Below are 16,025 nucleotides of genomic sequence, written 5' to 3'. Positions count from 1 at the left end.
TTTAATACACCTCCGTTGGTAAGAATCGCTCATGCATTATCGCGCGTTTATATCACATTGAAGCTATCTTTCAATCGTTCGCATCAATTTGAAACATTAAATAATTCAATTGAGCTCTTAATATTGAAGACAAACTCAATATGAATGATATTCTCGGCGTTATATGACATATGAGCCAAACTATGATGATGATTGGCATGAGAGCGTGTATCCCTTCTAAAAAAAGGATCCGCCTATGGATTAGCATAAATATCGAAGCGAATGGAAGAGATTGCGATATCTCATGGGCGAAACGGCTCGTATCTGATTGTCTCTTGCATTTGAGTTTTAAATCGCGTCGCATATAAGATTTCACGCTAAAAAACCAACGCGAAACTCGACAAGCGGCGAAGTTGCTAGAATAAGTACGATAAAAAGGATTGTAGTTTAAATTTAAGTAAGTAATGCATATTCAATATACGCGCTACCTGGCCCGAATGTTCTCAATATAATATTGATCTTTTTTTTTTCAAGAAGTTCTGCCAGATATTTTCATTGAATACCGGAAGTATTCTGATCTAAAATATACACTTTTATATCGCTATTTGAATATTTTCATCGAAAAAAAAATTCTATAATATAAATATAAACCCTTGGGGGCCAGGTAATATAATAGACTTTAAATTGTATGCTGTAAAAACTTTACCACGATTCAGAACAAATTTGTTTGATAATTTCATTGTCCTACCTCGAGGAACGAGGCCTTTTTAACTGGCGAAAAGCGTGCAATTGTGCTTTTCTTTCGCGTCTCGTCATTATATATTTTTGCTCTTTATATATTTTTTCCCCTCCCTATTCATCGTAGAAAATTATTCGACCAATTCCTCTAAGCTTACATTTTAAACTAATGTTTATAAAAAAAAGATATAATATACATATTTCAAATGTACATAGCTAGACGATAGCTTTAATATTACTACAATACACGTAATTACTTTTGATCGTAATTATGTCATGTACTAATCAAGGGGCCTTTTATGTATGAATAATTCGGAATCCATATTACAATAAAATTTAATCCAAATGACATCTAAATGTGAATCAAGATCTATGATAATAATTCCCTAGTTTTAATTTTCCTTTGATTTTCCTCAATCGACAGAGAGACATACCGTCTTTTACAGGAGGTATATCGATAATAGAGAATATTTAATGATAGGATGAACATAAGAGGATTTGAATATATATTGAAGAATATAAAGTTTATTCATACAGAAACCGATGATTATGCTTATCTGTGATATATATGTGTCGCGTGTCTCTCTTCTAGTGTCGTGTGTGACCTCGATACGAAAGGTTTATCGACGGGATGTATCCGAGTATGAAATTTAGATCGTCCGCCGTTATAGCTTGTCGCCGTGCAAAATTGCTTAATGGTGCGTAAACGATATCGCCATACGTTATAAGGTCTTCCTAATCTTCCCCTTTCCAAATAGTATCATACAAATCTGTACGTCGTTGATTGAACGTCGGGATTTGCGCTCTGACTTCATCCACGACTTTCAAATCTGTGGGACAATGTATTATTTCAATATATATATATAGCATGCAATATAATGTTATTTCCTAATTATACATATACATTAATTTTTATGTTATTTAATATATTTCATTGTGCGATATTATTGCCTTAGATGCAGCTTGAAAATATTTCTCAAGAGTATTGATTTTGAAAATATTCTAGTTCATAACATGCTGTAGGAAAAAAAATTTTCGGTACAAACTGCATGAAAAATACATTCTCTTTTATAATACTTATTGTAAAGCTAGAATATAACGACATTTTTAAAATATTTATTACTATAAAAATTATTAATTATGCATTTGTTTGTGTATCAAAATATTTGAATAATTGCAATACTTTCTTTATAAAATATAATACACATATAATATATTATTGAGAGAATAAAAATATCGTGGTTTCTCTCATATGTTAATATGTTTCACAAAAATTATATTATAATTTTCACTATAATATTTCCCGTGCAGAAAATTACGTTTCACTTAGTCGTTACTTTAGTTCGAGAAGATTAATTACCTATATCAGAGACCACCATGCCTTCGTCGGCATCCAACTCGTCAAGGATTTCTCCCCAAGGGTTAGTTAACTGAGTATGCCCCCAAGCGATGTATCCAGGCGGTGAACCACGTGCCGGCGATACGCAGGCTACGTATAATTGATTATCATTTGCTCTGGCACGCTGTAGTAAGGACCAATGCAGCGGGCCAGTGGTCATATTAAATGCCGCCGGATATATCAACATCTGACAACCTAATATCACGATAGGATAAAATTAATAGTAGAATAATGAAGAATAATAATATGAAGCTTCAATCGATCTCTTTTCTCGTGAAAATTTCAAAAAATATAAAAGATGCCATAATCATAATTTAAGCAAGTTATCTACAATAATAATTAACAATAACGCGCTAACATATTTATCGTAACGCAATGATTCCTCTTTTTCAAGAAAGATTAAGTCACAGTTTTGAATGTCAGTAATGGAGAAAATCTCATTAAATTCTGCCGCGTTATTTTTACAACGAATTAAACTTTAATATTTCTCGTATAATATTTGTTCACCTTTATTTCTGTATAAACGTGCCATTTCCTCAAATCTAATGTCATAGCAAATGCCGATACCGATCTTGCAACCTTTCGCTTCCAAGATGGTAAGGGAATTGCCGGGCGCCAGCGAGTCGCTTTCGCGGAAGGTGATCTTGTCTTTAATGTCGATATCGAACAAATGCATCTATAAACGAAAAAGTATACATTACTTCGCGTATACACTTGAATATATGTGTAAAAAGAGTTTGAAATATCTTCATAATCCTTTATAACGCATTTTTAACGTACTTTTACATTTCTTATTTTATATCTATCATATTAATATATAAAACTAATTTGTTGAATAATATTTTTTTTTATTTGAAAATGTAGAATATAATTAATAAAAACAGGTTATATGTGTTAAATATTTTAAAGAATATTTTTGAAACACTTTCTGTATGTACACATTGCCTGTTAACGCTAATCTGTACCTTCCTTTGCTTGGCCACGAGCTTTCCATCGGGTGCCCATACGGTACAAGTATTGTACAACCTCTCATTATCCCTCTCCGGTATCGTACCAGCAATCACATAAACATTGTTTTCTCTCGCCGCCTCGGACAAAACTACACTTGTCTCGCCATCGGGAATGCTCTCAGCATATCTCGCGAAGTGAGCTATTTATTTCACATCAACATTAACATGACACGATAAACGAATAAATGGCATGTACACATATAAAATTATTTGATACACAAAACGCGATATTTTATTATTAAAAAAATTTCTATTTTAAATATACAGACTCTTCTACTTTAAATAGAAAGATTTTTAAAACTATATTATAGGGGAAGAAAGAGAGAGAGAGAGAGGGATACAAAAAATGCGAAAATACTTTAAAGTAGATATACATTAAAAATGTAGGCTTATTGGACCAATGCACGATATAAGAAGACTAATATTGTATTATATTATATTATACATAAGTCTACGATAAATATTTCACAGGATAATTACACGTTCCATACGGCGAGTTGAAACATTCCGGTAACACCACGATATCGGCACGTTCTTGCTGTTTCGCGCGCTCGATGAATGATACGGCTCGCGAGACGTTCGCCGGCTTGTCGTCGCCTACGCTCAGTTGTACCAACGCCAAACGCAGTGCTAAAATACATATTGCACTTCTTTATTTCCTTAATAATCTTTACGTTTTAATTTTTTGCAATGGGCGCGTGAACGATATCGTAATTAACCGCGTTTAATTTTTTTTTTGTTTTATGCAAATGGAATTATAGCCTAAAAAATGATAGTAGGAAAGTAGCTAATCGAAAAACGTAATAATTATTAAGATTTAATTTGTCGTGGTTACTAAAATATAGTGCAGTTTGATCACTGCATAGAAGAATAATTCGTATATAATATATAGTAAAAAAATAAATAAAAAACCACGTGCGTGAAATCTTTTATATATATATATATATATTTTTTTTTTATCGTGCTTGAAGAAAACTATAATAGATTTGATGTACATCTAGATTCTTATGTACATCAAAAATTTTACGATGACCATTTCCGTTCCATATACACCAACTGATTAACGATAAAACGACGGGATGTTATTCATCAATCGTTTTATGTAGCATAAAAGCACAAGCATGTAATCGAGTTAAATTATTATATGATAAATTGTAATAATCGCACAAATTGATTCTATGGCATATAGCGATACATATAAAGTTGTTTTCATTTTGTTACACGAGACAGATTATTATATAAAAAAGAAAAGAAGATGAATCCACCAATGAAAGCAGGTTCTTCCATTGGTCGAATAATTGTTATCAAGATTCCTGTTTCCTTATCGCAACCATATCGAATTTTAAGATGTTAGAAACGAGAATCTCATTATTTTTTTTTATTATATTAATAAATAATATTATCTTTAATAAGTCTTGTATAAGTATGTGTATAATACCTGAATAAATATATTTGATTCGAAGTATGTAGTGAAACAATAAAATTCATTCTGAGGGGATTTAAAGTAATATCATTTAATACACGCGTCAAATATGAATGAACGTATAAATGAATGACTTTTCAGTACCGTCAGTCTGGTAGTCTATATTCAAATCCATGTCGGAGCTGGAAGCTTTTAACCAATGTAAAATGTTATACATGTATCTTTTACTTTTTTCTTTGTTTCTTTTTTTATTATATATCTAAAAAGACTCGTGCAATTTCAAATTTTACGTGTCACAATAAAACACAAATAATTGTCGAACCACTTACTTGTCATCGTTCTTATTCCGCGTAGCACGGTGCTCGCACGTAACATGACACTTAGATTAGGTTAGGTTTCCTTAACGTATCTCTATGACGTAAGGAAAACCGAGAATATTATTTACGAAAGCAGGATTTTCCTCTTATCACGTATATAATTAAATATCCATATACTCAGGAGCAAAAGAGATGGAGAGATAAAGAGAGAGAGTTTAATGCGATTCTACGATGATTATTTCCAGACACAACATGCATATTTAAAAAATATCTTAAAGATATCATTCCCTCCCCCTTACATCTTTTAAGTCTTTAAAACATATTAGTATTCTATTGGTTTTCACACAATGACAATATAATTTATTTATGTTATACATATAAGTATCTGTCAAATGTCAAATCGCTTAAATTGTTTAGTCTTGCGCAAAATTCTTTGTCAATCTTCACCAAATCTCTCTTTTCATCTCTCTTAAGTTTACAATAAATCTTTTAAAGTGATAAACTTGTTCCTATTTTACGTCTTATTAACAAAAATGCTCTAATTTGTATATACCAAGTTTTAATGATAAAAATTGAAATAGTTTTATTTTTTGGACATATGGCTTGAACTTTTTCATTGGTAAAAATCCATTTGAATATTCGATTTTATTTTGAACCGAAAATTGTGTCAATAGAATAAAAATTACTTTAGGAAATTTACCTAAAAAAATTAAGCCATATAGAAAAATAAGTTTTATTAAAAAGACATACACAAATAATGTTGTATAAATTTGTATAAGACATAAAACATACACGTTACGTATTATCGTCTACTAGACGATCGGGATCTCCTGTGTTTTTTAGATTTTCTCTTGACAAAAGATTCAGATATTTTATCGCTTCGTCGTTCCCGTTCTTTATCTTTTCCTTTATGTTTTTTAGATTTCTTTGCTTTTTTTATCCTATCATTACTATTGGAACGCCTTCGTTTTCTATTTTTTTTATTGTCGCTATCACTATCAGATGAATCCCTTTGCCGCTCCTTTGATTTCTTTGTTTTATGTTCACTGTCTTTCTTCTTATGTTTTCTTTTCTTTTCAAATACATTTGAATCACTATCATCATTACTGTTAAAATAATCTGAAGATCTTTGTTTCTTTGCATCTTCCTTGTTTTTATGTTCTTCATATTTAGCAGCATCTGAAATTAAAATCATTAAATACTAAAAATTGAAACTGCGATAATAGTGTTTTAATGTTAAGTAATTATATAAGGATTTTTAAAAAGATATGATATAGTATAGTCAAATATATATAGTTTAATATTCATATAATATTTCTGATGTTCTTAACGTTCTTGGTTCCTTGTTGTAATCATATTGAACTATAGAAAACATTTTTTTATTTTACATTGAAATAAATTCATTTTCTGTCACCACCTACTTTGATGATATAGATTGATAAAAGATACTGGTATAAAAAAACTTCTTTATTTGTATTTTGCATTAGTAAATATTCAGGTAATTTAAAAAATATTTGCAGTTTTTTAATTTTAAATCCACAATGTATTTTTTTAAAGATCTAGATCAACTAGTGAAAAAACAAGTTGTTGAAAAAGAAGGAAACTATGAATATAATTTCATTATTTTTATAACAGAATAGTATATTCATATAGAGTAAAGCATATTTATTCTCGCACAATAAAATTTGCATAAGAAGATACATGGAAACTTTTAAAATAGTTTAATATAATTTGATATCTGTTTTACTTTCCAACAAAAATGGATATTATATTACAAGTTGATATAAAGAATTATATATATATATTTTACATATAGTTACATTTTTAAAAAATTTGTAAAAAATAATTTATTTTATTTACTAACTTAAAACTTTAGAATTTTTCAAATATTCTGCCTTTGTTACTGCTTGAACTATGCACTCATTCACAGAAATGGTATTTCCATTTAATGCCATTTTTATAATTAATCTTCCCGCATCATCAAAACCTTCTATTTGTCCATATGTATTGGATCGCTTGCCAACAATGATTTTTATAAAACTTCCTTTTTCTATTTTTAATTCTTCCTCTTCCTTCGTAATTTTTCCATCTTTTTTTTGCAGTGCTATAAAAATTTTCCCACGTAAGGTATCTACCTCTTTATATCACAATTCAATATGACTGCAGAAAAAAAACCAAGAAATTGTAATAATTATTATAATTAATTTGCAGTTTATTAACTTGTTTATTAAGTTACAAGTTAAAAATTGCAGAAAATTCATATACTATGCACTCATTCACAGAAATGGTATTTCCATTTAATGCCATTTTTATAATTAATCTTCCCGCATCATCAAAACCTTCTATTTGTCCATATGTATTGGATCGCTTGCCAACAATGATTTTTATAAAACTTCCTTTTTCTATTTTTAATTCTTCCTCTTCCTTCGTAATTTTTCCATCTTTTTTTTGCAGTGCTAACTTATCTGCACCAAGTCCCATTCCTACTGGCCGTACTTCAGGTACAATAGTTGTTACAAGTCTATAAAATATAAAAAGAATATAATTGATTTATATCTAAAAATGTGCACTACAGTAAAAAACATAATAAATATACAGTATACATATTAGTTTCTATAAACAAAAAGTTCTTACTTTGGATTTTTTCCAATCCCTTCTCCAGATTTCCATCCCATACCTCGCAACATAGCTGTTCCAAAGTCTTCTACTGGCACCTTCTCATAATCATCTAATATACTCTGCATAGAGGAAAAAAATATTAAATATATACAATTTCTATGATTTGATTTTATGGCAATATATGGTCAATGTAATGTTATTAATGTAATCACACGTACTTCCTCTGCACCGTTTAAATTCTGTCCTTTTATTAAAGGTAAACTTAGATCACTTAGTTTATCTTTTTCATCTATTGATTTAAGATCTTCTATAATTTCTTTAGCTGCTTGTTCATCTAATATACTTTCATTTTTATCAGATGATATTGTTTTTATTTGTATATCAGAAACAGCTTGTTGTATATTAGAAACATCATTTTTACTCCTTATTTTTTGCTTAAAAATATCGGCATTTATTTTATTAATAATTCTATCATGCCAAGTCTTAGATTTCAATAATGGAATAACAAGAAGTTCTTTTTTCTCTTCTTCTTTCCTATAAACAAAAATATTCTTGTCAAATTATTTGTATTATCATAGAATCGATTAAGTTCATCAAATCCTCTCATTTTTTTATAAAAATTGTGATCTAAATAAATTATATACGTATTTAATTTTTATCCAATTTATATTAAAGATGATATTTGTTAAATTTTATGTAACAAGTGTATGAAATTTCATATTTGTATTAAATTGTATTATATTAATATTCCATATTTTAATCATAAAAATTATATATAGTTATTAATTAAAATTATATGAAGATAAAACAACAAAATCAAAATTTGAAATATACGGAAACTAATTGATATTTAAAGTATATATCGCAGGTAGTATATAAATGAGGTTAGGTTAAGTTTTGTATGTATGGGTATATATACATACATATGATCGCATTGATTTTCTTGCTATAATGAATTTCTTCGACTTACCCGATCACTTTAATCGCCTTCTCATCAAGACATTCAATGTATTCCACTTTTTTCTCCTCATGTGGCATCTGTTTGTCCAACAGTGGTTTTTTCACAGATTTTACAAAACTAAACGAAATTTTTTTACTTTCTTCCATTTTGTATTTACAATTATTGTGAATTATTTTATGAAAGAAATATAATCTCTGTTTCTTTCTGCTTTCGTTTCTTTTATTAAATATATATTCTTGAATACATATATTCACTGAATTTTATGAAAAGATCAAACGAGACACTCATCATCACAGAATCTCGCACTGATCTTAAACCCGAGGACCCGAGGCCCTGAGCCCTGAGCCACAAGCACAAGCCACACGCCACACTAGCGCCTAGTGCAATAAACCGTTATGCGCATGCGCACTATACATAGTTTTTATTAAGCGTGTGCATTTTAAATCAAAAAAATAATGAAGAGAATGAATAAAACATAAATAAAAATAAAAAAAGTCGATTACAAACAATAACAAATTTTAAATTATACACATATATAATAAATATATCTTATAAATGTAATAAATAATTAAAAAATTCCAGTTTACAAAGGAACGTAATATTAGAACAATTAAAAATACATTCTACTATTAAATATCTCACCTTTCGAAGAAGAGAATGTTTGTTTTACAAAGCAATTAATTTTATAAATGACAAGATTATTCATAGAATTATGTCAAACAAATCTTATTATCTGATACAAATAACAAAAGGGAAATTATACATTTGGTTTTATTCCATTAAGCTCCATCCAATCACATTAGTCTCATTTCATGTAATGTGTATGGAATTATCCTTTCAAGATTCTTTCTTAAGAAATTGACTATAATCGATAGTTAATCAAGCAGCATGAAGGATCATCATTGTAACAAGGATAACTACTGGCTATTGGCTTCCAAGTCCATATCTGACCAAATGGCTTCAGTCTCGCTCTCTTCGGGTGCCTCATCATTGTCTGTGTCTGGTAGACCGTCACCGACATCGTAAGTTGTATCAGCCTGTTCCTCACCAACAGTCATATAGTAAGCAGAGTCCAGTTTACTGGAAGAATTGTCTAATCTGTGCATTCCCTCTAGGGCTCTCCTGTTGCTCGGATCTAAGCTGGAAATAAATAAAAAATGGATAAGCTTCATCCAGATTCATAACAAAGATCAATGATTGTAGAAATGTGAAATATACTTCAAAGCTATGGCATAATGATCCAGAGCTTTCTCTTCGTTGTGCACTCTTGCCCACAAGTCTCCCAAAGTTTGATGAAGTTTACAGGTAGAATTATTTTCCAAATGTCTTTCAAGCAATTCAATAGCTGCTTCCAAGTTCATTTCTTGTTCGTATATTTCAGCGAGCAGATATACTGCAGGTAAGTAGACTTCATCTTGGGACAATGCCTTTTCAAGAAGATTCTTGGCTTTACTTACTGATACAGGATCTTTCATTAAGACGGATGCATATAACTGCAAACATAAATATACATCAATACGTCTTCGAGATTTTCTTTCGAATTTTAACTCACCGTTAGAACTCTTGCAGTATGCCCAAGTTGTTTGCAAGAACTGCTAGCAATATTCAAAGCCTCTCGCAGTCTGTGCATCCCAACAAGACAGTCTACTAAACCTTTATGCGGCTCGTATCTATAGGGTTTTAATTGCACTGCATGTCTGAAAAAGAACAACGCGTCCTGATACTTTTTCTGCTCGATGAAAATGTTGCCGCGTAATATGGTGGCCTCTATGTCATTAGGATTCAAGTTCAATGCTTGAGCAGTAAGAGTGTTTGCCCTGCTGAATTTCCTAGCAGCATATAAAGAATATGCCATAGCTACGTAGATTTCGCCAGTGCATTCGTTATTAGCAGTTATCGCCGGTATCAATCGCTCCAAATCTTTGATGTAGTGCATCTTGTATAGAATTGCAGCATATATATCCACTCTGTAGACAAATGACAAATGGTAAATACTTCTATGAAAAATATTTTTTGACAAAACATTTACACAAACAATACTTGAAACTTGCATTACCCTTTTGTTATATCAGGCTCAATAATTCGGGCTCGCTTTAGACACAGCATAGCATTCTTATCATCACCTGCATAATAGTAACACTCGCCCATGATAGTCAACAGATTGAAATTATCCCTGAGCAGAACAACATTGTCTAACGACCTCAATGTGGTCACAGCATGAGTATATTCTCTATTGTGAATGTGAGCATGTGCCTTGATCCATGTGTTAAGCCACTCCAAATTCATCGAGTTAGAGACAGAGCTAACAATTAAAGAGTTGACTTCTACACCTTTTACTCCTAAGGATAGGAGGCCTTCAGCCGCTTCCAGAGCCAGCGGACACTCCCTTAGAACTTCCTTATATGTAGTAATGGCGGATCGCTCCATTCCCTGTTCATAGAACATCTTGGCCAGTGCCATGTTCACTTTGGCAGTACGTTGTTTACCAGGGATGCTCTGCAGAACTTGCAACGCTTCCTGTAGGTTTTTCGATTTCATTAGACATAGATGGATCTGGTATTTAATGTTGACATCTGACGGTAGGTCCTTTTGTCCATCCAATAAAGGTTTCCCCGTGCCTTTAGATTTTAGCAAGCACTTGCGAAACTGCAGAGCCTTCTTATAGAGAGTTTCTGCTCTGCGGTACTTGCCTAAATAGAAGTGAGCATCCGCATAATAGACATACACATGAAACTTGGTGTAACCAGGTAACATATCAGCATTATGCTCGCTGAGAGAGAGCACCAAGTTCGTTAGAGAGATCACATTTGAGTATAATGCTTGATCATAAAGCAGCTTGATTTGTTCAAATATCCCTGACATGGTTAGTCTTTCGATTTGTCTTTGACAGATTTTATTTCAGGTTACTAACACACTTCAGATCTATGATAACAATATTGAAAATGTTTTCTGCAAGTTTCTCAGAATTTTGATAATATAAAGAAAAACATTATTTATATATATATATAAAATTTATCGAGTCTGCAATTTTTCAATTATTTTCCTTTTCGCATTTCTAATTCAATGTGCTTATAAACGTTAACAACTCAAAAAATAATTAATTGCGAGAAATAATTAATTTAAAATAATTTTGAAAACACCATGTAGAATAATAAATATACATAATCCAGATGATCGTTGTTATATTCTGTTATATCCTTCGGAGTTTGAAGTCATTTAATGAAGAAGTTGCACAATACACCGACAGAGAACGTTGCAATACTTTTGCACGCGCCAAATATAATATAAAATGTCACTAAATATCACTAAACATTATATAGCATTAACATTTTTATTTTCTTTTTCCAAGAATAATATAATTATATTATATTACATTATATGTTTTACGTGATATTGTTTGTTGATTTATATATATGTATACAGTGATACTATAATTATAATAATTTGTGCGCGCTGTTTTTAAAATAATAAAAAAACTACTGATGCGTAGCAAAGAGATCGACTTGAAGTTGATTCACAGTCAATAAATAATCAATTTTTGCAACAATATCTATTTTTAAGTGGAACGAAATAGAAGGCGATCGTATAATTTCGATATTAAAAGAACATTAAAAAGATGCAAGAAGGTAAATATATTATCTTGGATTTCCACACAATTGTATTATAGTATTCACGTGCAATATTTACAGCTTCCGAAAATGCTCGCACAAATACGCAGAATGTCAAGTTCATCGATATGTTGATCGGACAATGGATGAAACGAACGGGAAACGATATTCCGCATCAGACGGAAGAGGTTTGCTTCATTTCCTCTTTTATTAATTCAATTTTTGAAAATGAAGACTTTTTATAAATAGCAAAAAAAAAAAAAAATTGCAGGCGACCGAAAGTTTAAGCGCGCAGGGAAACACGCAACATGCTCTGCAGAAACGGGAACGCATTATTCAAGATCTAAAGCGAAGACTGAAAGAAAGCCAGGAAGCGGCAGCTTTTTTGTCCACCTCCTTGGAAACGGAAACGCGCAACAAGGAGGAGATTCGGATGAAGTAAAATCTTCCAGTTTGTTTTTGTCATGCTCGCATATCTCTTGTGTATATCCTGAGACTTGATTTTTCTCTCGATATGACAGACTAAACGCCACTTGGGAATCCATCGAGACTATCACGGAATATTTCAACTACATCAGTGAGAGCCTCACCAGCTTTCAACAGCACCGCGTTAATTTATCCGCTTTATTCGACAACATAATTCTGAAGCAGCAAGAAACTATTCAGAAATTGCAATTGAGCAACATAAAATCAAAAGGCGCGCTCTTATAGTTTGAAATTGTTTAAATCTTAATCGCGAAAATTTTTGTTACTACAACGATTAATCTTGTAATTGCAGATATGGAGGATCATGTTACGCAATTAAAAAATACATTATTGTTGCGGGAAGGAAGGTAATTTACGCTATCAATAATTTATCGCATAAATAAACGAACAGATTATATTATTATTATATGATTTTTCGTGTCAGACTACAAGAGGCGATGATGGAGCAGAATAAATTGTGCAAACAACTGGAGAGTTCCGAGTATGAACTACAGTTGCAGAAGAACGAATTGAATACATACGCAAAGGAAAAGCTGATACTCGTCAAAGTATATCGTCTCACATTTTTTCAAAGAAATCTCGTGGTTTTCTCCTGTTGTAAATTTTTATTGAGGATTTTGACTATATATTCTTCTTCTACAGGAACAACAACGCTTGATGTTAGAAAATGAAAATTTAAAATCGCGATTACAAACGATTGAGAAAGAAAAATGTGACATCGCGAAATCAGCTGCACATCTGGAAAATAAATTGCTACTTCAAGAAGAAAAGTAAATTATATCGAGTCGAACATGATAAATCACATGAACGGTGATATAACAATTAAATAATTTTTTTAGGATGCAAGATGTACTGACAGAGCAAAATAAATTGCAAAAACAAGTAGAAAAAACCGAGAGTGAATTCCATTTGCAGAAAAGTAACTTGGCAAGCGCAAATGCTGAAGAAAAGAAAATACTTGTTGAAGTGCAATCGAATTTTTCCTTTTTTTCCTTTTCCTTTGCTTATTTATATTTTCTTTCGTTTTTTTTTTTTTAATTAATCCATATAGACATAATTCTGATTAAATATTTATTTCAGGAGCAACAGCGATTGCTATCGGAATTTGAAAATTTACAATCCCAAATGAACATGCTTGAGCAAGACAAGAGTAATATTATAAAAATGGTCGCACAAAAAGATGCACTTCTCTCAAAACTACAGAATGAAATTCTTACTTATAAGTAAGTATTTAAATTAATAAAATTTATTTCACATATTTTGAAAACATCTTTTACATTAGATTATCATGTAATATTGTTATATTTTTTGACTCTACCTAAAGCTTCAAATTATCTTTATCATAATAGAAATGAAATAGAAGTGATGTGGACGAATAATAACGAGGCAAATACTAAATATGAAACATTAACAGAGAAGCAAAATATGTGGGACAAGGAATCGCGTACGAAAACAGAAAGGGTAAATAATGTATGGAGCCATTAATTCTGACATTCTTAACGATAGAATATTATATTTTCTAGATTCAGAATTTAGAGGCAACAGTGAACGCAATAAAACAAAGAGAGAGCAAACTCATTAATGATGTAAATAGAATGGAGAAGAAATTAACTAATGAAGTGAATTATTCCAAGGATCTCGAAAATAAACTTTCGAAAGCGCAAAAAAATTTGCAGTTTGAACAGGAGAAAAATAATGAGATGCAAAAAACTTTAGAAATGACTAAGAGCAATAGCGAACTTACCAACATCAAACTTCAGCGAGAACTGAAGGTTCTTCAAAGGGAGAAGGAAGATATTATAAAGCGAGATAATACGAAGATTAAGGTAAAACGCAAACAAATTGCATTAATATAAAAATCAAATCCGCTCAAATCTGCTTAATAGCTTCTTAAATACTTCCAGAACACGGAGGTTTTATACGAAAACACAAGAGCCATGCATGCCGAAGAAATGTCGGCCTTGAAGAGCGATTACGAAACACAATTATTGGAGTTGAAAAAAACTACAGATTCCTTGAGCGATATGATTAATAACGTCAAAAGAAAAGAGAATACCGCGGTGAACAAATCCTCCATAAAAATAAGCAACTTGAAATACGATTATAAATTGACTACGAAGCGTAATGAGGATTTTCAGGAGAAGTTAAAAGAAGCCACGGAAGCATTACAGATGAAATCGCCAGATTCGATCGAGGATCGAAGATTTAACAATGAATTTAGCAAGTCTCAGCCTAACGTAAGTGAATGTTAGCGATTATGCTAATTGTTATCGATTATCCGCCGTTTCGCGGAATATGAAATTATGATACAGGATCTTATGCCGCTCTTACAAATTATCCCGATTCTTCGAATCGTGTTTAAGATTTTCACATTTGCGGATAACAGCGACGATGAGAAAGATGAACCACCAATCCATACATATTCAATGAGTTCAAGGGAAAAGCGGAAGGAGGTAAAGGAGGTAAAGTATTAAAAATAAATACGATATAAAAAATTAATGAAGGAAAAATGTATAGTAAAAGTAAAACAAAAATAAACGATGATAATGAGATCTTTTGCATGGGAGAGCTAGAGCAGACCATTGAAATAAGTGAAAGTGAGAGCGCGAATGAGCGAGTTTTTAATATATAATCTTATTCATCCTCCCATTCGCTTGTTGTTACTCGAGATATTGAAATAAGATGACGGAGAAACATTTTACGAATTATAACGTAGAAACATTTTTCATCGACTTTTTTTATGTTTTCTCCTGTACACAGCAAGAAGCAAAAGTTATGTCAGCTGGAAGGAAGTTCTTCAAATCGCGTACCGGTCAACCGCGTACTTATACCAAACGACGATATTAATAAGATTTACAAAGAAATCAATTTAATTCGAACCATTTATTCGAACGTGGAACACATCTGGATGAACACCAGATTCTTTTTCATTTATTATTTATTATGTAGTGTTATTTATTCTCGTTTTTGTTTAAAGTTAATTGTGAGAATAATGAAATACATATATAAAAATATATATGTATAATTCATCGGCAAGTTGAGTTAGAGATTAATATAGACTGAAATTCGGTGTAAAATTGATATTGGATGAGTAAGTAGCCACATTTGGGGTAACATCGATATGGAGGGGAAATCATCATCGTGCTCTCGAAAAAACGCCCACGTATCTTCGACACAAGGGAGACGAGATTGTAGCCATGGTTGGAAGCGCACAGAATTTAATTTTAAACATGACTCATTGGACCGCCATCCAGCCAATAAATGATCCTCTATGAATCGACTCAAATTACGCAACGTAATAAAATTACGCGTATCTCGTCATCGCCGGTGAAAGATTTTGTCATTTTCTTTTTGTTATAGATATGCTGGAGCGCAAGTCCGCTATTTAATTTGTGAAAATGTATAATTTTTGTGTATCGTGTACAACAGTTTCTATTTTCATTTTTAATTGATTTATAATAAAATTATCTTAACAAATGTCTCAC

The 16,025-nt window shown here is 31.3% G+C and overlaps 3 protein-coding genes across 3 annotated transcripts; 1 reads left to right on the top strand and 2 right to left on the bottom strand.

The window, feature by feature from the left end:
- Window positions 1–1,222: 1,222 nt before the first annotated feature.
- Window positions 1,223–8,904, bottom strand: LOC115236289 (nitrilase homolog 2-like). The gene is made up of 10 exons (XM_029808642.1): window positions 8,456–8,904; window positions 7,704–8,019; window positions 7,501–7,604; window positions 7,206–7,387; window positions 6,731–6,853; window positions 3,607–3,756; window positions 3,082–3,266; window positions 2,624–2,792; window positions 2,078–2,311; window positions 1,223–1,547 (listed from the first exon to the last, which is right to left on the bottom strand). The coding sequence occupies exons 1-10, from the start codon at window positions 8,590–8,592 to the stop codon at window positions 1,453–1,455; spliced, it is 1,695 nt and encodes a 564-aa protein (XP_029664502.1). The 5' UTR covers window positions 8,593–8,904; the 3' UTR covers window positions 1,223–1,452.
- Window positions 8,905–9,159: 255 nt separating this feature from the next.
- LOC115236283 (anaphase-promoting complex subunit 7) lies at window positions 9,160–11,629 on the bottom strand. The gene is made up of 4 exons (XM_029808634.1): window positions 10,503–11,629; window positions 9,999–10,413; window positions 9,665–9,939; window positions 9,160–9,586 (listed from the first exon to the last, which is right to left on the bottom strand). Exons 1-4 carry the CDS (start codon window positions 11,306–11,308, stop codon window positions 9,364–9,366), a joined length of 1,719 nt encoding a protein of 572 aa, XP_029664494.1. The 5' UTR covers window positions 11,309–11,629; the 3' UTR covers window positions 9,160–9,363.
- A 148-nt stretch (window positions 11,630–11,777) lies between these two features.
- LOC115236281 (autophagy-related protein 23-like) lies at window positions 11,778–15,903 on the top strand. Its single transcript, XM_029808632.1, has 14 exons — window positions 11,778–12,072; window positions 12,136–12,242; window positions 12,326–12,492; window positions 12,576–12,751; window positions 12,833–12,887; window positions 12,965–13,088; window positions 13,183–13,310; window positions 13,380–13,506; window positions 13,621–13,763; window positions 13,890–14,001; window positions 14,064–14,366; window positions 14,445–14,777; window positions 14,904–15,002; window positions 15,301–15,903. Exons 1-14 carry the CDS (start codon window positions 12,063–12,065, stop codon window positions 15,385–15,387), a joined length of 1,971 nt encoding a protein of 656 aa, XP_029664492.1. The 5' UTR covers window positions 11,778–12,062; the 3' UTR covers window positions 15,388–15,903.
- Window positions 15,904–16,025: the final 122 nt, after the last annotated feature.

The sequence above is a fragment of the Formica exsecta genome, unplaced genomic scaffold (genome assembly GCF_003651465.1).
Source record: "Formica exsecta isolate Colony F162 unplaced genomic scaffold, ASM365146v1 scaffold247, whole genome shotgun sequence".
NCBI lineage: Eukaryota > Metazoa > Arthropoda > Insecta > Hymenoptera > Formicidae > Formica > Formica exsecta.
This window is presented reverse-complemented; position numbering and strand designations above follow the sequence as displayed.

Bases quoted from the DNA above. Each gene is read 5' to 3' on its own strand.
- LOC115236281 (XM_029808632.1), top strand. The intron at 12,493-12,575 runs GTAAAATCTTCC...TCGATATGACAG, and splicing joins AAGGAGGAGATTCGGATGAA to ACTAAACGCCACTTGGGAAT. The intron at 13,311-13,379 runs GTAAATTATATC...TAATTTTTTTAG, and splicing joins TTGCTACTTCAAGAAGAAAA to GATGCAAGATGTACTGACAG.
- LOC115236283 (XM_029808634.1), bottom strand. From the start codon at position 11,308: ATGTCAGGGATATTTGAACAAATCAAGCTGCTTTATGATCAAGCATTA. The intron at 10,414-10,502 runs GTAATGCAAGTT...ATTTGTCTACAG, and splicing joins GAGCCTGATATAACAAAAGG to AGTGGATATATATGCTGCAA. The intron at 9,587-9,664 runs GTATATTTCACA...ATTTATTTCCAG, and splicing joins CATTATGCCATAGCTTTGAA to CTTAGATCCGAGCAACAGGA.
- LOC115236289 (XM_029808642.1), bottom strand. From the start codon at position 8,592: ATGGAAGAAAGTAAAAAAATTTCGTTTAGTTTTGTAAAATCTGTGAAA. The intron at 7,605-7,703 runs GTACGTGTGATT...TCCTCTATGCAG, and splicing joins ATTTAAACGGTGCAGAGGAA to AGTATATTAGATGATTATGA. The intron at 3,757-6,730 runs GTTAGTAAATAA...TATGTATTTTAG, and splicing joins GAAAAATTCTAAAGTTTTAA to CACTGCGTTTGGCGTTGGTA.